Source organism: Rutilus rutilus (assembly GCF_951802725.1).
Source record: "Rutilus rutilus genome assembly, chromosome: 9".
In the NCBI taxonomy this organism is placed as follows: Eukaryota; Metazoa; Chordata; class Actinopteri; order Cypriniformes; family Leuciscidae; genus Rutilus; species Rutilus rutilus.
The window spans coordinates 19,111,759-19,134,420 of record NC_140223.1 but is presented as its reverse complement, the minus strand read 5'-3'; the positions used below and the strand labels follow the sequence as shown (position 1 = coordinate 19,134,420).

Here is a 22,662-nt window from a genome sequence, read left to right as displayed (position 1 = left end):
TTTTAGGGTGAAAAATGTATATATATTTATTTTTTTAAATTATTTTTTTAGTGCAGTTTTTCACCCAAATAACCTCAATAGAAAATACAAACAAATCCATAGACATACAATAAATGTGGAAATCTGAACATCACTATTTTTGACTTTGTACAGAAATTGCAAGGCAAGGACCAAAGCAGGATAAGAATCTACTACTATGACAATCAGACTGAGATCATTGAAGAGGACAGTGATTATGCCAGGAGGATTCAAGTCAGTCACTCTCATGATGCTCAGAGTGCTGTCGGAAGCGCCGTTCTGACCATTGACACGGTGGAACTGAGTGACCAGAGGGAGTTCATCTGCATGGTGTACAATGTGTTGAAAGACAGTGGTGAAGGACACACTCGTCTCCAAGTATTCAGTAAGACAAAACAGGCTTGTCCCTTGTAGAAGAGCCTGGCCAGGCTGAGGGGTCACCATCATATGCTGCTTGACCTATTTTTACCTTAATCCTAACACTAAACCGCTCTCTCTTTTAGACTCGCCATCTCTGCCTGTGATTGAACTTACACACACAGGGATTTCTGTTACTGAAGAGAAGCCATCAAAGGTAGAGCTCAATACAACCACTTGTTTTTGAACATTTTCATGAACTTTACATAATTATGATATTTTTACTCAGGTTGCAAATTGTAAAGTTGACAACGGGTATCCTAGACCCAACATCACATGGTACAAGGACAGATTCCCTCTCCAACCCTCAGCTGGTGGTAAATACAGGGTCATTCAGTCAACATTCTACAAAACAAAATGTGATTTTATTTGGCAATGACAAAACCCATCTGCATCCCCTTTAGAGATAGACATCAATGAGTTTGTGACAGTCAAAGCCAGTGGCCTGGTCGCAGTTGAGAGTGAACTTTTCATGAAGGTCATAAGGGAAGATGAAGATGCCATTTTCTACTGTGAGGTCCAATACTTTGTCCCTGGTGCATCAAAAATGGCCGAGTCCAATCAAATCAAAATCACAGTTTTTTGTAAGTCAACATCTTTTCAGCCTATAATAACTTTAATAACTCACAAAAAATTTGTCATCATTTACTCATCCTCATGTCATTCCTGTATTACTTTCTTTCTCCTGTGGATTGACAGCAGAATTATATATATTTTTTTTTGTGGACAGTGCTCTGTGCTGCCATCTATTGAATCTACCAAGCACAACGCACAGTGTCTTACTATTTCATTTAATCATTTCAGACCCTACAACAGAGGTATCACTGTCCATAAATTCACCCGACAGGCTTATAAAAGAAGGCGACACCGTGGAGTTCCAATGTGAGGGAAATGGAAAACCTCAGCTCGTTTTTACTTTCACTTTCAAACATGAAGAGGTAATATAAAATCAAGATGTAATCATACATGTTATGTCTGCCTAACTGAATACATGATCGTTCAAACTTATCTGGTCTTTAATAATGTTCTCAAAACGTTATTCTTGCATTGTTTTTCTGAAATGTTTTAGTTGGACGTTCGTCTAACGGTTTTTAAATGTTACTACCTCTTCAAAAAAGGATTTTATAAATGTTCAGAGAACATTCAGAAATGGTTTCATAACTTAATGGGAACATTAGCAAAATGTTCCCAGAACATATTTTTGTTAGCTGGGATATGGACATTACTTTGACAATCTTGGGCTGATAACAGTATACTTCCTGATTGTAATGTTGAAACATGCATTTTCTGTGAAGCTGCTTTGAAACTAAATGTATTGTGAAAAGCGGCAAACAAATTAACTTAAATGTTAGCTGTTCTGAAATCTGTCAACCATGTGAAAATATTCATTTGATCATCTGCAGTTCTGGAGTACATTGCTGTTTTAATTATTTTCACTTGTCAATTTCAGATTGAGAAAGAGAAAATACAGAAAGAGAATGGAATACTGATTCTGGAAAACGTCACGCGATCAGACAGCGGGACGTATGAGTGCCGGTCATTAGACTTTGACACAGGCATTGAATTTGAGGACTCCATCAATATCACTGTACACTGTAAGAGCACGTTCCTCAGCAGTTCCTGCGCTATGGCAGATTTTGGTGAGATTATGTCAGCTTTTCTCTCCATGGTGAGCAACACTTTTTTTTGTCTTTTTTAGATCTGGATCACATTGTGGTGACACCAGAGGAGACAGTTCTGGACCAGATGCAAGATCTCACCTTAACCTGCAACGCCTTGTCTTCTTTACCCACAAACACAAAATGGCATAAGGTACAACAATAAGATGGACTCAAAAACAATCACATAAATGATCTCATTTATCTATTTTAGATGCTAGAAATACACTACCATTCAAATGTTTGGAGTCAGTAAGAATCTTTCTCTAATACTCTCCAAGGCTTCATTTATTTGATCAAAAATAGTAATATTGTGAAATACTATTACAATTAAAAACTTTTCTATTTTAATGTTTTTACGGCAAAGACGTTACTCCAGTCTTCACATGTTAACATGATCCTTCAGAAATCATTCTGATATGCAGATTTGGTGATCAAGAAACATTTCTTTATAAATGTTTAAAAAAAGTTGTGCTGCTTAATATTTTTGGAGAAACCGTGATAATTTTTTTTCCATGATTCTTTGATGAATAAATAAGAACAGTTCAAAAGAACAGCATTTACTGTTACTGTAATAATTTCTGAATTATTACTTTTTTTTATTATTATTTAAAAAAAATATATATATACTAACCCCAAACTTTTAAAAGTGTAGACTGCTAAGATTATTACACCGAGACCCAAATCAAGAGTTTTAAAACCCAGACTTTAAATAATAAGACTCAATTATAAACCAAGACCACATTTACTGTGTTCTTCAAAGATCACAAGACCAAGACACAAGATCCAAATTACAACATAAATAATATCCAGAATGAATACAATAAATCTTCTTGCTCTTGAAATGCTCAAGTTTGTAAATGGATCAAATTGATGGTGTATTTAAATACAGGACGGCTGGTCAGAAGTGGAAGAGAGGCATGTTTTGGAGTTACAAAATGCCTCCTATGACACCTCTGGGATGTATACGTGTGAAGTGATGGTCCCTTCCCTGCCTGAGCTACGAGAACAGAAGTCTGTGCAAATCAGTGTGCGAGGTGGGTTTGTGTGTGGCTCAGGTTTTGCTTACTAACCCTAACCAAGTGCACATACAAGGATAGTAAAACCTGAAATCAACTAATAAACATGAATTAATCAATTAATAAATATACTAAGGATATCTTAATGAAAGTCTAAAAATTCAGGAAGATTTCTTTCAGGGTTTGGGGATAGAAAATTTAGCTCAATATAAAAACATCATCAATGTTACAGAAGAACAAACAAAAACCAACAATGTTTGCTTTCATGACTAAAAATGTCTAAACCTGCTTTAGGAAAGCCTAAGATAGAAGTGGGTTCGACCAATAACGCGGACCGTCCTGTTAACCTGACCTGCTATGCACAAGGCTACCCAATCCCCAATATCACCTGGACCATCACTGACCGATGGGTATCCTTACATCACTCTGTTTCTGACCAATCAGGGACAATTCCAAACATCTTTTGCTAGTAACTCATCAGAATTTAAGGGTAGTTTCATTGTAAGCTTCATTGTGCAGTTGTGAGTGAAAACATGCTTAATCAGTTTTATAGATTCTTTTAAATGGATATTACCTTGACAATATATATATATATATAGACTGGCAAGCCTGTCCCTGTGCTGAATGTGGAGACCCAGAGTACAGACACTGGTGTTTACAGCATGATCTCTGTGAAGGCCAAGTCTGCACTCACAGCCAGCTGCACAGCCGACAATGAGATTGGGACAGACGATGATTCTCTCGACATTGATGCAAGTGAGTTTTTGTTTTCGGACTATATGATTTCCTCTACTTAAAATGTATATTCCGTTTATGAATACTGTTACCACATTTGAAAAAACTAGAGTCATCTTTGTCACATATTAACTCTAGTACATGCAGTCGGTATCATGGACAAACAATATTCTTTTTACAGAATTGGAATGTTAAAAAAATATGTCTATACACTAAAATGATGGGTGTTTTCACACTTCTGAGCGCAGTTCGCATGATTTTTGACCCATATGTGAACACTCTACTCAACACTCATTTCAACTGTTTCCAAACTGGAAACACCCTTACGTGTCGGTACATCTAAAATATATACATATTTTAATGTGACTTTTGAACAATTTACTGTGTCCTCGCTGAATAAAACTATTAATTTCTTTATTGTTAGTTCATGTTAGCTATTGCATTAACTATACAACCTTAATTATGAAGTGTTTTGCACTCTTGATCATTATATAATTTATATTTTAATTCGTGTGATTTTAACTTTAATTTGCTATTAAAATTGTTAGTTCATACTGGTTTTAATGTTAAGAATGTATTAGTATATAAAATGTATTAAGTTTATAAATGAAAAAATCAAGACAAAAAACAAACATGTATTGCACAGAAAAAAGTATACGATTTATTTAAAAGTATTGTACATTTTATGTTAAGAGTTAAATTATGCTAACAAATACAACCTTATTCATACCATCTTATTTTTGTAGTTGCACGTGTGACAACGACAACCCAAGCCATCAGCCCTAAAGGTATGTTTCTGAAGCTTTCACTCGAAAAAACTTTGAGATACTTGTAAATTCTACATCTACTTCCATGAGTGCAGCGAGTCACTGTATTTAGACTGTAGCAGAACACACGCACTTGAGAATTGATGACGAAAAGCAGTATCTGTGCCGTATAAACAGTCATCTGAGAGGGCAGCTAATGTGGTATTTATTCTGGAGGTGCAGTCAAAAGCAGTGCGTGTTTGAACACAGAGCAGTTTTACTGTAACAGAAGAAGGTGGTTGATGGTGAAAATGCTCTGATGTGGACAAAGGCAGGCTTCGCATCAGGCCTGGCTGACTGCCTGTGACCTCATGGGACCAGAGCGTTTGGCATCAGGGCAAATGAGGCGAAGCAGCTACTCTCACTTTGGGGTATCAGCTGACGTTTGTGTTCCTTATTATGGCGGTCCTCAGAGCCCTCATCTCTGAGTCTGTTTATGCCTGTAGTCAGGAAAATAAACAAATATAACAGCAAAATGTCAACAATGTCAGCGGATGCTTCTAGCATCATGTTCTAACCAGATGCGACACAAGAAGTTAATAGCAATAATGTGTCTGTCAAAATATAGAAGCAGCTGTATATTTTCATGTATGTGGACCAAAATTAAATAACTGACTATTAAAATATTATTCATTTTAAAATGTAATTAAGATTTCCAAAATATTACATATTTTTACACATAATTGTTAAATAATAAACCTGTATTTTTAATTGTAACAAATCCTAAAGAAATTAAATTCTATTATATATACGTTTTAAATTAAATGATATGATATATATGTTTTATGTAACTTTTTTCTACCCAAAAACTAAGACCATTGGCAACCCCTGAGCTCCCTTGACCACAGTTTAAACCCCACTGGTCTACCCTTAACAAGGAGAGCAGAGACAAGACACTAAAATGTACGTGTTATACCAGTAACTTCATCTAAGGGTCCAGGACAGCACCCATGGTCTAATTATAATAAAACTGATGTATTAATATACTGCCTTTGTAGTAACTCAATCCTTTTGCGTCTTAGCAACAGGATTTACCATTTCACCAAAACAGCCGCAGAGAGGTTTGTACTGCAGCTTTGTCATGTGTCCAGGCATGTGGCCAACGCCAGCCTAACCGCTCACACAAACACCCTTCCAACGCTGTGTGAAAGCAGTCATTTATTATGCTAATCTTCACTTTAACCAAACTGGTCTAAAATGTTAGGTAGGATGGTGGCACTTACCTATCTTGGCCTTCTAGAATGAATGAATGAATGATTCCAGAATGCTTTGCTCGTATTATTGCTCATACAACGACACGCATCACTGCTTTTTTTTTTTAACCCAGCACATTCAGATCACTTTACTCACAACCTTTTTGGAAATAAGACTTTGTATATTTCAGTTAGACATGTAGGAAATGTTCACCCAAAGTATGTCTTTCAGGCTTTACTTTAGGTGTGAGCTTTTCCTCTTATCTGTCAAGGTACTGACCTCATCCCCCTCTGACCCTCAGGTGGCAGTGGAGTGGCCATCGCGGTCATCATCATCTGCCTGCTCCTCATAGCCATACTGGGCAGTGTGCTCTACTTCCTCTACAAGAAAGGAAGGCTGCCCTGCGGACGCTCGGGAAAGCAGGATTTGTATGTGCTTTTATTAAAAGCAATTCATAAGAAATATGTTTGATGCTGCAGAAATTACACACTGTACCTTTAAAATCAGTGTTGTTATTAACTTAAACTATTATTAAAATAGTTTGAAGCTGAAATCAAATATAATTAAAGCTGCAAGCAGCATTTATCGGGGTTCAAGCAATTAAGGCCTTTAAGCACAAAAGGATCAAAAGTTATTACGTTTTATTTAGCAAGCATGACACTGACATAAAAGACCATTTACAGCCAATACAGGCAATGTACCATAGGACATATATGGTAAAATAAAATTTTGCATGCTTGTTAATGATGTTATGTCACATATGCTCACCAATTTTCGTGAAGTTCTGAGTTTTCATTTAGGATTTATAGGCTTTTTAGTGTATTTTTAGTGTATATAATTATTGATCTAGAGAGTCCATAGAATTGTCCTAGATTGGTTTGGTTCCGATCGGGCGAAAAACCTAGGACTAGTTTGCAAAAGTAGGTTTTTAACATGTTCGCGAATATTTAATGAACGATTTGATTGACAGCAATGGTTCTTGAGCCAAAGTTGTTCAGGATGAGGAGATCTATCAAATGATATGCATATTGTGTGGATGAGTGTAACACCACGTGATTACAGAGCCATAAAACTCGTTAGCGCCAACTAGTGGCCGATTTCTTTCAAAATTCTTACAGACCTCTAGGGCCATGAGTCGAACATGCCCATCGAGTTTCGTTCCGATCCGAGATACGCCAATGTCCTCGTAGACATACATGGCACCATGGACCAAGACACTGTATACCAATTTTCAAGTCAATCGGACTAACGGTCAGGTGGTTATAGCCCTTTTCATGTTATAGCACCACCTAGTGTTCAATTGTTGCAAATTTTTTTTTTTTTACTGTGACCCCAGATTGAACTCATACACGTTTGGTGAAGATACCTCATTTACTTCTCGAGTTATAGCAATTTTAGTAAAATAGGCTCCTCCCACAACGTTAATTTTGCGCCCCCTAGCGACCATGAATCGAAATTTCAACTTTTCAACTTCAACTCGATAATTATTGATATTCAGACTCCAGAGAACATTTCTGCACTGGTTTGGTTCCGATCGGACGAAAAACCTAGGACTAGTTCGCAAAAGTAGGTTTTTGACAAAATTCAAAATGGCGGAAAACCTATCATGGTGGAAATGAAATCGGAGATATACGTTTTGTTCTTCAGGAGTCCAGCTTTCCAATGATATAAGACACTTGAGTCTACGACATACGGTCTAGGAGTTATGAGCAGTTTCACGCTTTTGGTCGCTGTAGCGCCACCTATTGGCCAATCGGGGTCATATTCTCTGAACCTCTCCTCGATTTTTGTACTACCATCTGGCAAAGTTTCAAGTCTCCAGCACTTACGGTGTGGGCTGCACGATGCGTTTTACGGCGGAAGAATAATATTAAAAATCTTTACAATTACAATAGGGTTTCAGCACTTCGTGCTTGAACCCCTAAATATACGAACTTATAAAGCTAAATAGTCTAAAAGTAGTCGCCTTAATGTCCTAGTATCCAATGCTTAGTCCACATTAAATGTGTCTGGAGAGATGTACATTTAAGTATTTGCCAATACCATCATGACAGAAAACATGAGTGCCTCATCTGTTGCTTTTCTTTCCCCAGCACGAAGGAAAAGGCCAGCAAGGATGATATTGTGATGGAGATGAAGAGCGGTAAATCTGAAGAGGCGGTGCTTTTACAGGGAGTCAACGGAGACAAAAAGTCACCCACTGAATAAGTCATTGCCTCTGAGCAAAGATTCACATTACTAGCTCTTTTACAGCCCACTGAACTCAAATCCAATCTTAAACGAGACCCAAGATTTGTAAGGCTGACACACAACGTGCCACGAAAAACCTGATGATCTTTCCTTTCAATTAGAGTCAAAGACTGAAAACTACACGGACAAGCGGAGAGACGCTAGCGGCCTCTGTCCAACAGCGCTCCGTCTCAGGGTCAACCCCAACACGAGTGCTCAAAGACCTCACAACATGTCCACATTTTCCCCTCTACTTTAATTTCTATTCAATTCTACTTTTTTCTGCCCATGTTTTGTCTTTGACCTGCTAGAATCTGATTCAGTATACAGCAAGCCGATCCAAAAGAGCTCCAAGTTCATCATGGACGACCCCGCTCCAGTATTTACAAAGTGTACATGTATATATGAAATACTGTATATATTTAGCTATTTAAAATGCCTGAAACAACATTTGAAAGATTGTGCCTGAATATCTTTTTGATAATGCAAGTCACATTGTTGAGGGGCATTTGACAAGTGCCGAAGAATAGTTTTTTTGCTATGTGCTGTCAATGTGTTTTGAACCTGCTCTCACCTCTGCCACATCATAGTCCATGCACTGAAACACTTAAGAGCCGTCTTCACTACTGTAAACGTTCTTCTGGATCAGCGCTGAAAAAATGCCCAATGATGAAGCTTGAGGGCAAATTCTGGACAGATACATTTGTCAGGGAAAGTCTCTGACATATTTGACCTTTTTCCAAATATGTAAGCAAAATGTTGGGTCCATGTCATGCCTGTGTTTTTTTATTATTATTAGCTATATCAAATTCAATTCCTTATGTTCACTGTGAGAGCTGAGTGAGGTTACATTCATGCCAAAGTTTGAGCTAAAAATGTCCCTATGTCCTGAGAGAAATGGAAGTTCCCTGTAGAGTTCAGCTGTATTTTGCCATTATTATTTTTTTACTGCAGTGACCTGCTGTCTTCATCTTGCACTGAATGTAAATATTAAAAGGATTACATGACCAACTTTCCCTTTTTTTAAATTTTAAGAGGGAATATTAAAATGCATGTGGAAGTCTTCTTTCATTTAACACATGGAGGGACAGTAGAAAAATATATTTGTATACTTTTTTGGTCAAAAATCAGTATTATGTTATTAGGTTTTTTTCTGATCCATATTTTGAAGTTGTACCATGGCAGGTATCTTAATCTATGCAGTTTGTGTACCCTGTACTGTTACCAAAGCAGACCCACAGGCTCTGTACAACAGTGCTTGTCATGCATTTCATTTCCTCTGGTATGCTACACCGTTTTTGTTTGTCAGTAGTATTTTTTTGTCAATGCTTGTTTTTGATTTGTCCTTAAATTTCTATTAAAATGGCTGGTTTACTCAAGCCTTAATTTTGTCACTGTTTGGCCTATTTATTTTTGTTAATCAAAAAAACAGCCCAGACAGCAACATAGTGTTGGCCCAGATCCGGTACGTGTGGATTTCACAACACTATGTTGCTGTCTGGGAGCTCTTCTATATGCCTACAATAGTTGAAAATGTTCACTTTAAAACTATGACGAAAACCATAATTTAAGCTTTTTATGTTAAATTTACAGCTCAACGTATCCATAGTAAAACAGTATACACAGGGCAGGGGCAATGTCATTAAAGGTTGTATCAGTGATTTCAGGCCCAACATTTTTTTTTATCACATTCATCTAATCTTTCCTAACTCATCCCACATTCATCTAATCCGCTAGCTGCCCGCCCCATAAGCATGCCGTCAAAAAACCGCGTCTCTGTCGGCAGCCTAGGCTCTGAGATCTGCACACAAAAACAATTGGTTTCACCAACCACTCAAAACCAAAACAAATAGTGTTCCAACCAATCACCGACAGGGGGAGGGTGTTGTGAGGTTTTGTGCTCGTGCACGGCTGCACGCGAAGTCGGAGCTGAAAACCTATACAGTGATATAGTCCAACCATATGGAAAGTGAAATTGGAGACACAGGGAAACTCAATAATATCAATTATTAAAACAATATTGAAACAAAATGAAATGTCTGGAATACTTAATAAACTGCCAGTTATTCACGTCAAAATGCTGAAATTATTTTATACCTCCACCCCTCCCTATATTCACTTAACTGACAAAACTAATATAATTTTCATCTTTTAAAACAGTTTAATATTTGATCCAAAAAACAATTCTTATTAAAGTGATAGATCAGCCAAAACTGAAAATTGCCATCATTTAGCCTACTCACCCTCATGTTGTTCCAAACCTGTATGAGTTTCTTTCTTCCGTTGAACACAAATATTTCAAAGAATGTTGGTAACCAGACGACAGCTGACAGACCCCATTGACTTCAATAGTAAAAAAATAAATAAAATAATACTATAGAAGTCAATGGCTACAGTCAGATGTCTGGTTATCAACATTCTTCAAATTATTTTCTTTTGTGTTCAACAGAAGAAAGAAACTCATACAGGTTTGGAACAACATGAGGGTGAGTAAATGACGACAACATTTTCATTTTTGAGTTAACTATCCCTTTAATATTCGATCTTCAATCATAATGGGGTTCACAATTTTTTGCAAGGCAAATTAGAAAGCGAGAGATCTGTATTACTGAAAAAAACAAACAGGAGAACATGATATTTGTTCTATTGTTTTAATTAACAGTATAGCGCTGTGCATACTTCCAAAGTGATATGAGAATTAGCACAAAAGAAAGAAACCCTGAAATACTCAGGCAAGTTATGGCAAAATGAGGAGAGAGCTCCCTCTTGTGGTCTGATTAGAGACATTCTAGTAAACAGACAGATATTCACTATTATGTCACCGACCAAGCCAAAGAAGCGACAATGGAAACGTTTTCCAAAAATTCACGAGGGATATCATTCACTCTTTACACTTTAACAAGGCCTTTTTCTGGGTAGCAGAATAAAATTACAGACATATCTAAACATATGGCACTGCTCACAGTAATATTCACATCAGTAAACAAAAATAAAATTCTGACATGTACAGGAATGCAAAATGAAATAAAACATTGCCATTTCCACGTATTCTATGTATAAGTAACTTTACACGCTTGCTTTTAAAGTGACAGTATCATAGCACAAATTGGTACACTGTGCCAAATATTGTACACACAAACTCACACATGTCCATCACACATCAATATCAAGAAATAGTAGTACAGTAAAATGAAATGATTAAATAAAAAAAAAAATGTGTATCTCATCTCTAGACTTCATATGTTGCAGTAAAAAAAGAAAGAAAATCAGTATTAAACCATCATATGCTTCAAGGCAACAGAAACTACAAACCAAAGAGTTATCATCCTACAACGTAAAATAACCAGCTCGCCTGACCGTAAGCTCTCAAGGTTATGTGTGTACCTACAAGACTGAGACGTGGAAGTACCTGCAATGCCAGTGCAACACTTTCAAGAACACTAGGGGCTAGTAGGGAATAAACTGGGCCAGTTTTGACGTCGGTGACATCAATCATGAATCCTCGAGATCCACATGAGAGACTCAGACTCACTTCAACGGATTACTAGTGCATTCAAATGTGCTGGTGCAATAACTTGAAAAATAAAAGGGATGATTCACCCAAAAATTTTAATTGCATCATGTACTCAGCCTCATGTCATTCCAAACCTGCATGACTTTCTTCTGTGGAACATAAGACATTTTTAAGAATGTCTCAAGTGTTTTTTCGTCCATACGATGAAAGGTAACGGGGAACAATTCTGTTTTAGACCCCACTGACTTTTATTGTATGGACAAAAACCAGCCACAGAAAAAAAAAAAAAAAACTGGTTTGCAAAAACATGAGGGTGAGAAAATGATGCCATTGAGAGTGACTTTAAAGTAGTCTAGAATTGTTTTGACCCTGATTACGAGACAGACTTGCACTGGTTTAAAGTACGGAGTCACTACTGTAGATTTAGTTGAAATATACTATATTCCTGAGTACAAAGGGAGAGATTGGGAAGAACCATCTCCCGAACAGCAGGCGGACTATGGGCACTGCGATCGTGGCTTGAACAGGGCTGCCACTGAAAGATCGCTGACAGGGTAAACACCACAGCCTCGTAGGACAAGGAAAGAACATAAATAAGGCCTTCTGCGATGAGCCCCGTGACACATTTCATCATTTCGATAAACGAAAACGCATGTATTTCAAGCAAAACGCAACGTACCTGGATGAAAACAGACGCCCCATGTGCACACAAACCCACACACACACACATACACAGACTGAAAAAAAAAAAAAAACAGCAGGGCTCACACCTGCGCAAGTTGCTTCTGATTTCAAGTATGCTACATTACCAAATTACACAGAACCGATACTGTCACTTTAAAATGGGTTAAACACAGTATTCACAAATGTACATTTAAGGCTTAATTGTTTAGCACTAACAATAATAGCAGCAGTAAAGCACTTCTGTATTAATAACAATAAATCAAATAATAATAATAATAATAATAATAACAACATTAATAATAACAATATATTAAGGTGATCAAATGAAATGGTTTCTAAGATGAACAGCTTCATACACAAGTCCGAACCTCCCCAAGAGCGATTTTAGTCCCCACCAAATACAGAAAGTTGGCCAGGCCTTGGACCTTTATAAGCAAATACTTATTTTTTTTATTTTTTTTTATTACTAAGCGGTTTCACTTTGTGTCCAACCTGTCGCCCCTTATTCTGTTAGAGAACACTATCTTTAGTAAACACACTACTTCACAAAAGTCTGTCGGAGACCACCATATTAATGACACATTCAGATTAGAGCAATTTGGTTACATGTCCCCTGACATCCGATGCGTGTACCCTTCATCAGCATGTTCCTATAGGGAATCGGAAGGACTGGCTGTCCTTAAACATTTGGGAAGTGTAATGGTACAGTACAGTTACAGTAATGCTACACAGATGTATCAAGGCTGACGGAGAGCCCATTTCCGATGCCAGCCACCACCACGTGCTTAAAAAAAAAAAATGAAAAAACAAACAAAACAATTGTTCACACAGTACCCTGGAGGTCAAGGTCAGGCGGAGAACGGGTTGCTTTGGGCTGACCGGTATCTCTGAAACGGGCGGCTGCGCTGTGGAGACCGACACGTACGGCATGCTACTAGACAGACGGAAAATGAAAATTACACACTCAAAAACAAAATGTACCGAAGCAACACAAGTAAAGGCCATTTTTCCACACCAGTCCACTGTTTAACTGAACTCCCTTTAGCTATCCGAACTCCGAGGCCTAATACTTCACACGCCCAGATCTCTGCAGCTGACCCTCTCCAAAATACATGTGTATATATTAACTATACTCAATATTCTGATTTATATATTAAATCATATATAAACACATACATATTTTTGTCTTTTTTGTTTATTTTGTCCCAGCTGTCAGGCTGAAGAAGCGGTCGCAAAGAACCCTTCGCTCTTCCGCACGCACAAAGGAGGACAGAGAATCCGAGAAGTGTTACGGAGAAAGGGGCTCTCGTGGTCACAAGAGCTAGAGCGCCGGTACGCGCTCGTCTCTTCGGGAGTCCGAGATGAATGCGAGATGAGTGTGGCTGGGCCGAGACAGGGTGCTCAGAGAAGTTTCGCTATGTTAAGATATGTGCAGCAGAAGGGATGGACACAAACTCCCTCAGGATGTTCTTGGCCATCTCGATATTGTTCTGTGCAATCATAAGGGCTTTTTGGATGTCCTGATGGGAGTAGCCCTGGCTCAAGAGGTGCTCGATCTCGCTGCTGATCTGCTGGCTGGGCCCCGGACTCGCTCCGGGGGGAACCGGGCTGGGCCTGCGATCAGAGTTGATGCGGCGGGGGAGAGGCTTGGGAGGCCGCTCGGGGGCTTCAGAGGGGTCCATGACTGCCAAAGACAATTTACAATGAAATTTGTCTCTATATTTACACACACTGAAGTCTGAGATAATGGTCACATTGCAGTTGCTGTTCTAAAATAAGCAAACCATTACACTCTCCTGGGGCTGAAATGTGATCTAAAATAAATATAGGTGTAAAACGGAAATTATACAGTACTATATTTACTCTGTAAATATATTTAAACTTAACAATATAACAATATAAAATAAAAGATTGGACACAGCTGACTGATGACTTTTCTCAAGATCTAAAAAAACCTTTTCATGCTTAAATGCATGAAGCGATTTTGTAGACAAAAACAAATTATGCCAACATATGAAAAGAAAATGGAAATGGATGAGTTGGATAAAATAAAATTTACATTTTTCATTTATTCATTTAGCAGACGCTTTTATCCAAAGCGACTTACTTACAAATGAGAACAATAGAAGCAGTTAAACTAACAGTAGGACAACAATATCCAAGTGCTATGACCCTTCTCAGTTTAATCTAACGCAGTAAATGTTAATCTTTTTTTATTTATAGAACAATAGAATAGAATAGAAGAGAATTGAAATATTATTTAAAATCTAAATAATATTAGAGGAATATATTACTTGAAAATCTAAAGGAGAAAATTAAATAAGCATTACTAAAAGAATTAATTGAATAAAAAAAACTGAAAAAAAAAGATAAACACTTAGAGATATATTTAAAACCAAAAACTATAAAAAATTGAGTAGCACAAAAAAAATAAAAAAATTAAACTGAAACCGGAAGATATACAAATATTTTTCAAAATATGAATACATTCATAATATTATTACAAATAACACACACGTACATGTGGTTTATGGGGACTCTCCATAGGTGTAATAGATTTTATACTGTACAAACTGTATATTCTGTCACCTAACACTAAACCTACCCATCACAGAAAACTTTTGGCATTTTTGCATGTTTGTTTTTTAAGCCATTTGGTTCACGAGGACATAGGAAGTCTCCTCATAAATCATGTTTATGTAGTAATACCCATGTCATTATACACATTTGTGTCATTTTAAACCATATACACAAGAACACACACAGATAAATAAAAATAACACTGGACATGACTTACTTGCGGTTGCGCCAAGCTCGCTGTCTATGGAAAGGCGGCTGAAGGATGAGGATGTAGGGTTAACATCTGAAAGCGTGCGTCGGGCTAGGTTGGCAGGTAGATGAGGCTTGGGGTAGTCATAGCTGTTCTCCTCCTCCTCCTCCTCCTCCTCCTCACCACATGCACCAACAGGATCCCTCAGGCCATTAGAGCAGGTCAAAGGAGGCAATTCAGAGTAATCTGAACAAGGACGGACACACAGTATTTCACATGGCTGAATGTACTGGCAGACTGTCTGTATGAAGATGAAGATCTTCACACATCACAGTACCTGAGTCTCTGGCCTGTTGTGGTCCAGAGGTGGTGAGGGCCTGGGCTTGGATATTGTACATGGCTTCATACATCTGTGGACTTTCTGACTCCAAATCATAGAGCAAACTTCTAGAGAAGTAAACGCTGAGTTTTAGTACACTGACAGAGATTGTAAATGTGCTTGTGAGTCTATTCAGGGTGTCTCTTTTGGTGCTCTGCACGTCCATGGCTGGAGGACGAACTTTACCTGGGACTGAGAGAAAGTGGAGGAGGTGGTCTGGGCACAGCCTCCCCTGCAGCAGAGGGCAGCACTGGTCGAGAAGATGGAGTCATGTACTCCGACTCCTCATCGTTCTCAGAGGCGTCCTCCCCTGTCTGCGACTTAACTGCTGGAAGAGGCCTGTCAGCACAGGACGAAGAGTCAACACATACAAGTGACTGCTCGCTTTTTCTAACAGGTTTACAGTGCAGAAAGTGAGGGGGCATTTTTATTATTGCTACAGGAACAAGTGGACATGGCAAGATTTGGGGTTTGTCTGCGATATATACTGCAATATGAAAAAATACAGGAAATGTCACCAGGCGACTTCAATAGCTCTTTTTTTTTTATGCTGAAAAATAACTTTTTACATTGAAGAGTTCCTTCAATGTAAAAAAAACATTTTGGTGTTTACATTCAGCTTCACTCTTTACAAGAACAAATTCAAACCCCTCAGTAACCATAAAGTCAACAGAATAATAATTTAAAAAAAACATAAGACATCCCCACAGCTTTTGACTCATTCAATACGACTATAAAATAATGTTTTTATTGTGATTAAAAAACATTAACAGAATAATACATTGCAATTATACAATTGTAAAATAAAATTGAGCCTTTAATACAAAAATAACATTACCAGCAGCGCAAGAGATTGACTAATCGCATTAACCATATCATGATTCGATATATTTGATGCAGCCCTAGCTTTTATGTTGGGTTTGTGGTACCTACCTGATGGCCAAGGAATAGATGGCATTAGCAGAAGCAGATGGCTTTACTTTCGGGTTGTCGTACTCCGACCCAGAAATGGATGATACGAAACTCTGCACATTGAGCACATGAAGGTTAGATATAAATAAATAAATAAATAAATCTAATTGGGCTTATGTCATGGTGTAAATATGGGATGTGTGTCCTCACCAGCTGGTGGTCAAGGCTGGGGGGACCATTGTTTCGTTGGCCTTCTGTTCTTGCGTCGAGCGTGGAAGGAAGTTGGAGAGGCAGAGAGTGTCTGTTAGAGAGTTCTCGAGATCCGCGAGACTCTCCGGTTGCTGGTGGCTGTGATGGGGCTTTGGGTACGGGCCGGGAGTTCCAGTCCGGCATGTTGCGGTTAGGAGGGGCAGGAGGCAGTTTGTCGCGAGGAGGTTCTCCGGGTGTACTGGGGAGAGGGCGTCTTGGGAGCCGGTTGTCAGAGCCGGTAGGGTGAGGTCGGTCTGGGGGAGGAGGTGGCGGCAGGTCCCTTAGAGCCGGGGGCAGCGGTAATGGCTTGTCCTTGTGATGGGATGGGGCCTGGATTGTGAATGATAAACTAGATATCAAAACTGCAATAGCACCTGAACATCCTGCAGCGTTCTGCTACTCCTAACTCTAAAATTTCCTTCTGAAGTGTTTAAAAAGAATGCTTAATACATTCCAAAATGAGGTACAGAGGGTAAAAAAAAACTTGGCGAAACATTCCGCGCAGTGCATTTACCTTGGATGTGGCCCCTGGACTAGAGGCCCCGGGAGGGTTGGTGGGTCTGAGAGGAAACAGATCCAGCCGAGGAGGTACTGGGGGAACGACGGCCTGAGGGGCGCCTGACAGCGGTGAGGGCGGCCTCTCCACCTGAAACAAGCCAAAGCATTCAGCATACATCCATACGGATTACTGATGCTAAATTCTTCAGCCATCATTTCAGAGCCGTTACAGCGATCTGTAGCTGAGGAATAGTGATTTGGTTTGGATTTGTGGGAATTCCTATATTCAACTTCAAAATAGGAGCATCAAACACATAAAAAAATATATATTTACTGAGGCAGGTGACAGCTAAATCAATTCTGTTCACTGAAAAACAGGTTAAGGTGTAGAAGGTGACATTTTTTTGCAGGTTTAGCAAAGCTGAATAGTCCATAATATCATTAAGAGAAAGTTATTCTCACTTTAGAACCGACCAGCTTGCTAATCATGAAAGGAGAATCCTCCAAACGATCATCGTCGTCATCGTCGTAGCTAGGCGAAGGGGCTCCCTCGGCTCCAAACATGCCTCTGCAGCCTCCGTAGGAGCCTCCGCTATTGGGGTCCTTGGGATCAAAGGGGTCAACAACGATGGGCTCGGTGCCCTTAATTTCACAGCGACAGAACGGGCAACCCTGTCCTTCTGATTCCTATGAGAGAAAAGAACCGAGAATGAAGAAAACATGCACATGTGTTTGTGATGGATGGCTGTAGGTTCTTCAGCTTTACCTGCCAGGCTGTGAGACAGGAAGTGCACATGAGGTGGCCACAGGGCTCGATCTTCACATCCTTGTCATTCTCAGCACAGATCTTACACAGTTGGAAGGTGGAGCCCATCTCACAGTAGAGTTCATATTGCTCCTGTAGGAGATGAATGATGGATATTATCCAAATGAATCAAGATTCAAGATTTAGGGGGCTGACTGATAGAATGAAAACAAAAACAGACCTGTGTGACTTTGATATGGTCTTGAGGCGAGGGCTCACACAGCCCTGTGAGGTCAGGGTTCTGAGTGCGGCCATCTGGGAAAAGGTAGCTAAATAGGAATAAACAGTGTGTAAGATACACTTAAGATCTGAGAGGTGTGACATTTAATGCTTCATTACGCATCTAAATGTGTGAATGGGTGATCTCTGTGCTGAGTTTTAGACTGAGCCGGTGTTTTGACTTACAATCCTTCCCTAAAGCCATCGATGAGGGCTTGGAAGAGGGGTTTGTTATGAGGAATGGTCTGCAAGATGTTCCCATCAGCCGTGACATAACCGATAGCCCACTGGCCGAGCCGCGTACAGCTCAGCCTGAAGATATAGCTGTAACCAAGGGTAAAACGTGACCGTTACAACAGACAGTTACGACACGAGTTAAAAGAAACAGGACAATCTAACAGTGTCAGATCAAGCCATCGCTGAGAAACTGGTCTCAGTGCATTAGTGTTGGTCATATGATTGCTTTTACTTGCAATGAGAGTGCTTGTGACATCATGGTACTTTTACAATACATCTATTGATGGGAGGTACCACGCTGTCCTTCGGTCCACTGAGAGCCGGTCCATTCAAGCGACTAACAGTGCATGTAACTCCTGTCACTGTTTGTGTAAGAGTCGCAGATAATGCTGCTGTGACTCTGCTGACGCCACGAGCACGTTTGAATGAAAAACACTTAATGGCTGGAGCCCAAAGACACCAAGATCATCGACTACTGAGATTAAAGGGATAGTTCACCCAAAATGTTTTATTCTGCCATCATTCCCATCTTGTTGTTCCAAACGCATGGTGTCCCATGCTTGGAATTTGTGCTCTGCATTTCACCCATCCAAGTGCACACACACACACACACACACACACACCCGGAGCAGCGTTGCAGCGAGTTGTGAGTAATGACAATGGAAGAAAACTCTGTTCAATTAGGCCACAACTGCACCCATTTGACTTGATTAATAAAATATTTTTTTTTAAATAAATTTTCAAAAAAATAAAAACTTGTTTTGCCATGTGATACTGCTGATATTGACATTGTGGGCAAATATATATATATAAAAAATAAAAAGTTAAAATAAAATAACAGATAAAACAATGAGAAAAAAGATCATAAAATAATCATCTTTTTGTGTCGTTTTGAAGAAAAAGGTAATACTGGTCAGTGTTTCCTCTATGTTGATTAGTTAATGGCGGCCCGCCACGGCAAAATTTTTGCCGCCGCGGTAACGTTAGGGCTCTACAGTGCGACCATTTCACTCGCATTTGCGCCTAAATATTTCTGTGTGCGACCATGAAAAGATATTTAGGCGCACTTGTGCGACTGACCCGATCGAAGATTGTTTTTGGGCGGCCGCCAAAGCAAATTTTTGTCCCGCCAAAGTCTTATTTGACCGGTGTGTAATGCAGATAAACTGCTGCGCTTGTGACAGCTGGGCGCATGTTTAAAAGAACGAGAGAGAGAGAGCGAGAGCACTCTCTTTGCGAAGCAAGGTTCCACGTTTTAATGAATGGTTAAACGACTGATCTTTCCAACACTGAACTCACGAGACGTCTGAATCGGTGTATAACAGATCGGTAACACTTTACAATAAGGTTCCATTTATTAAACTCTAGTTATAACTACATTAGTAAACATTAACTTTTAATAAACTGCAATTCTACAGAATGTATTAATCTTTGCTAATGTTCATTTCAACATTTAATAGCCTACATTATTGAAATCAAAAGTTGTATTTGTTAACATTTAGTTAATGCACTGTGAACTAACATGAACAAACAATAAGCAGCTTTATTTTTATTAAGATTAATAAAGATGAATACATGTATTGCTCATGGTTCATGTTAGTAATAAACTAATGTTAAATCAAACCATATTGTAAAGTGTTTCAAAAAAATAATTTACAGAACACCTTAAAATAAGAACGTAAGGTGTGCTTACCTAACCCTTTAGTACAGCCTATATGGTTAGCAAGATTTAGCCTTAATAAACTACAGCATTTACAACTGAATGGTAGCCTATTGTTCGGACAGACCTGCCCCCACTGCTAAAAAAAATCCTAAAGGAAACACTGCTGGTTTGGAACGACAGGAGTCATTATCTAAATGACTAGATCGATTTTTATTTTTGTGTGAACTACCCCTTTAACAGTGACGTGTTCATGGATGAGGGGTGCGGATGGTATGTGCATTACCTGCCGGGCTTGTGGATGAATTTTTGCAGACGAGCTTTAACTTCATCATAGGTAAGAAAGGCCATGTACCCCGGATGAGTCACTGCCAGGCTGTTCCAGTTTCTTAGCAGTGACGACCATGGCTACATAAAAACAAAAAAAGAAGAAAAATAAAGAGAAAATACACAGTTAAGATTTTTTTTCACACTGTGAATTTAGTGGCATGTAAATAACTGACAGCAATATACTATACTCTTATATTTTATATACTTCTTATAGTCGTCTTTTTTTAGATGACCACTAATTTCCATTTAAGAGATGACTAGAAGTCTGAGTCATAGAGAGACAGAGCATTTTGGGGATGGTGTGGTGAGTCACTATGTATGCCAGTGACACCAGAAAACTAAATGAACTCAGATCGCTGTATATAAACATCACTTAATATCAGTCCAATTAGATGCCGATGTGAAGCCACACCTCACAACTGAGATAAAAATGTGCAGTGACACATACTGACAAATTGAACACACACATCAGTCTTCCTTCCTTTGCATAAGTTCATCCAAAACCACAGGACTGTTGCAATCAGTCACAGTTTATCAATAGAGACAAATTGTCAATATATATTCCATCAAGGGAGGAGACGACAATATTTTAGTTCAGTGAGACAGTATTATTTCTCAGAAGCCAATTTTAAAGGACTTCATTCACGTTCATGGCATCAAAACTGGTACTTCCTCTGACTGACAAACACTTCATAGAATATAGACAGGTTCCCTTTTTAAAAAAATTGTTATTGAGTGCGCTGAAACCGATCGACAGCTTGCCCACGGCTTACGTATGCAAATTTCGATGTCTAAAGATGTCAAGCAAAAACTCACTTTCCGATCTATAAAAAAAGTTTCTTTTCTCTTTGAAAGTAATTTTATCAGCTCGACTAAGAGCTCTAATTGAAAGTTTGGGACACAGACGGACTGTCGTCTACACTTGAAGTGTGTGATGCAGTATGCATTCAGTCGACGGATACCCCATCTTGGTTTCGGTTGAGCTGCAGCCATTTTATTTTAACTGACTGTTTGGAATAAAATGATCTACAAATATCATAATAACTACGATGGATTTAAAATATGCTGTAAATATGCTAAAGCTAAAAATGAACAGTAAGACTAAAAAGACCATGATCCACCATGTTTGTTTGTTGAGAACATGTTATGTAGTGTATCATGTTATGTATCATCATGGTCTCTGTGGAAAAGTGGTCTCAGACACCTCAGAGCGGGCTGCATTCATTCACACATTTTCAAAACGCTTTGTGCATCACCTGAAACACCCCCAGACGCTTATGTCAAACAAGTAGTTGCAGAGCAAAAATGGACCAACCAATCCACATAGGGACTGACAACTTTTCCCCTCTCAGATTACATATTATCATTATTAAAGATCTTCAGTATTTACTACCATAACCCGAGATGCCTAATCATGCTTGTGTACGCTGAGCAAACACATTAAACAAAACCGGTTTTCATACTGAGGGATCTGTCTCACAAAGGTCCACTCAGGCCCTATTTACACCTGGTATTAAGATGTGTTTCGGTCGATAGGATCACAAGTAGAAAAGGTAGACGAATAACGTTACATCCGGTGTTTCAAATTGCCTCTTTTGTCCACTTTCAACCACTTCTGTCCTGATTTCTTTGAGGGGAGGGTCTATGGGCCAGTAAATGTATGTGTTTTTTCAGATCTTTCGATATAATGGACAAATTAAGCTCGCGCAATTTACATATGAAGCCCGGAGACGACGGAAAAACATACGAAGAGTTGTTACGAACTTTCGTTTCTGTTCTGACAGCCGCAAGTGCTTGGTAAGTTTTTCGTCTTCAAACCAAACTTGGGTCTCCAGCCGACATAGTTAAAATCTCGTCTGGCTAGCGTGCTCCCCATATTGTTTAAGCGTTAGGTCAGTAGGCGGAGATTAGGCGGTCTTTTGCGGCTGTTCGAACACATTCGACCACATGAGCATTTACACTACGAAAGCAAAATCCGGTTGAATGCATTTTCAACTACCTCTGAAAGTAGTCGAAAGTGGACAAGCTCAAAACGTTTTAGACCCCGTTTAAACCTGTATTTACCGTCGTCCACTTGTGATCCAAAACGCATCTTAATACCAGGTGTAAACAGGGCCTCCGAGTCAAAAGGCTGTTGAATTGAAGGAATAAAAAAGCCTGTGACTGGCTGTCCAGCAGGGTGGGTTCATTCAGATGCTGATGAGAAGCGCGACCTTGCAACGTGGAGCTTCGTCAAAGAGCTTTGCGGGCTCTCTGTAAACAGCCAGTCTATTTCTGGCTGCTGGGCTGGTTGAATGAAGCAGAGGTACGGTGCAGCACAAGCGCTGTA

At 39.1% G+C, this 22,662-nt stretch overlaps 2 protein-coding genes across 5 annotated transcripts in view; one reads left to right on the top strand and one right to left on the bottom strand.

The window, feature by feature from the left end:
- mcamb (melanoma cell adhesion molecule b) overlaps nucleotides 1-9,470 on the top strand; it is a 37,081-nt gene extending 27,611 nt beyond the window's left edge. For 2 of the 3 annotated variants that reach the window (XM_084420193.1, XM_084420195.1), the window contains exons 3-16: nucleotides 154-403; nucleotides 522-592; nucleotides 665-752; nucleotides 840-1,019; nucleotides 1,240-1,373; nucleotides 1,886-2,030; nucleotides 2,135-2,247; nucleotides 2,986-3,130; nucleotides 3,407-3,522; nucleotides 3,712-3,868; nucleotides 4,594-4,635; nucleotides 5,676-5,714; nucleotides 6,149-6,275; nucleotides 7,941-9,470. In XM_084420193.1, coding sequence (XP_084276319.1) covers nucleotides 154-403; nucleotides 522-592; nucleotides 665-752; nucleotides 840-1,019; nucleotides 1,240-1,373; nucleotides 1,886-2,030; nucleotides 2,135-2,247; nucleotides 2,986-3,130; nucleotides 3,407-3,522; nucleotides 3,712-3,868; nucleotides 4,594-4,635; nucleotides 5,676-5,714; nucleotides 6,149-6,275; nucleotides 7,941-8,055 — 1,722 coding nt within the window. In that variant the 3' untranslated portion in view covers nucleotides 8,056-9,470. The remainder of the gene's footprint in view (nucleotides 1-153; nucleotides 404-521; nucleotides 593-664; nucleotides 753-839; nucleotides 1,020-1,239; nucleotides 1,374-1,885; nucleotides 2,031-2,134; nucleotides 2,248-2,985; nucleotides 3,131-3,406; nucleotides 3,523-3,711; nucleotides 3,869-4,593; nucleotides 4,636-5,675; nucleotides 5,715-6,148; nucleotides 6,276-7,940) is intronic. The other variant, XM_084420194.1, reaches the window with a different exon arrangement.
- Nucleotides 9,471-12,739: 3,269 nt separating this feature from the next.
- Nucleotides 12,740-22,662, bottom strand: part of cbl (Cbl proto-oncogene, E3 ubiquitin protein ligase) — a 28,900-nt gene continuing 18,977 nt past the window's right edge. The window contains exons 5-17 of one of the 2 annotated variants that reach the window (XR_014628792.1): nucleotides 20,290-20,411; nucleotides 18,293-18,430; nucleotides 18,069-18,156; nucleotides 17,849-17,980; nucleotides 17,545-17,769; nucleotides 17,099-17,230; nucleotides 16,546-16,914; nucleotides 16,357-16,448; nucleotides 15,610-15,762; nucleotides 15,382-15,491; nucleotides 15,072-15,290; nucleotides 13,451-13,958; nucleotides 12,740-13,208 (exon numbers count right to left, since the gene is read on the bottom strand). Coding sequence is in view for 1 of the 2 variants with exons in the window: in XM_084419490.1 (XP_084275616.1) it covers nucleotides 13,690-13,958; nucleotides 15,072-15,290; nucleotides 15,382-15,491; nucleotides 15,610-15,762; nucleotides 16,357-16,448; nucleotides 16,546-16,914; nucleotides 17,099-17,230; nucleotides 17,545-17,769; nucleotides 17,849-17,980; nucleotides 18,069-18,156; nucleotides 18,293-18,430; nucleotides 20,290-20,411 (2,049 nt within the window). In the remaining variant the exon portion in view is untranslated. Of the gene's footprint in view, nucleotides 13,959-15,071; nucleotides 15,291-15,381; nucleotides 15,492-15,609; nucleotides 15,763-16,356; nucleotides 16,449-16,545; nucleotides 16,915-17,098; nucleotides 17,231-17,544; nucleotides 17,770-17,848; nucleotides 17,981-18,068; nucleotides 18,157-18,292; nucleotides 18,431-20,289; nucleotides 20,412-22,662 lie in introns of both variants that reach the window. The other variant, XM_084419490.1, reaches the window with a different exon arrangement.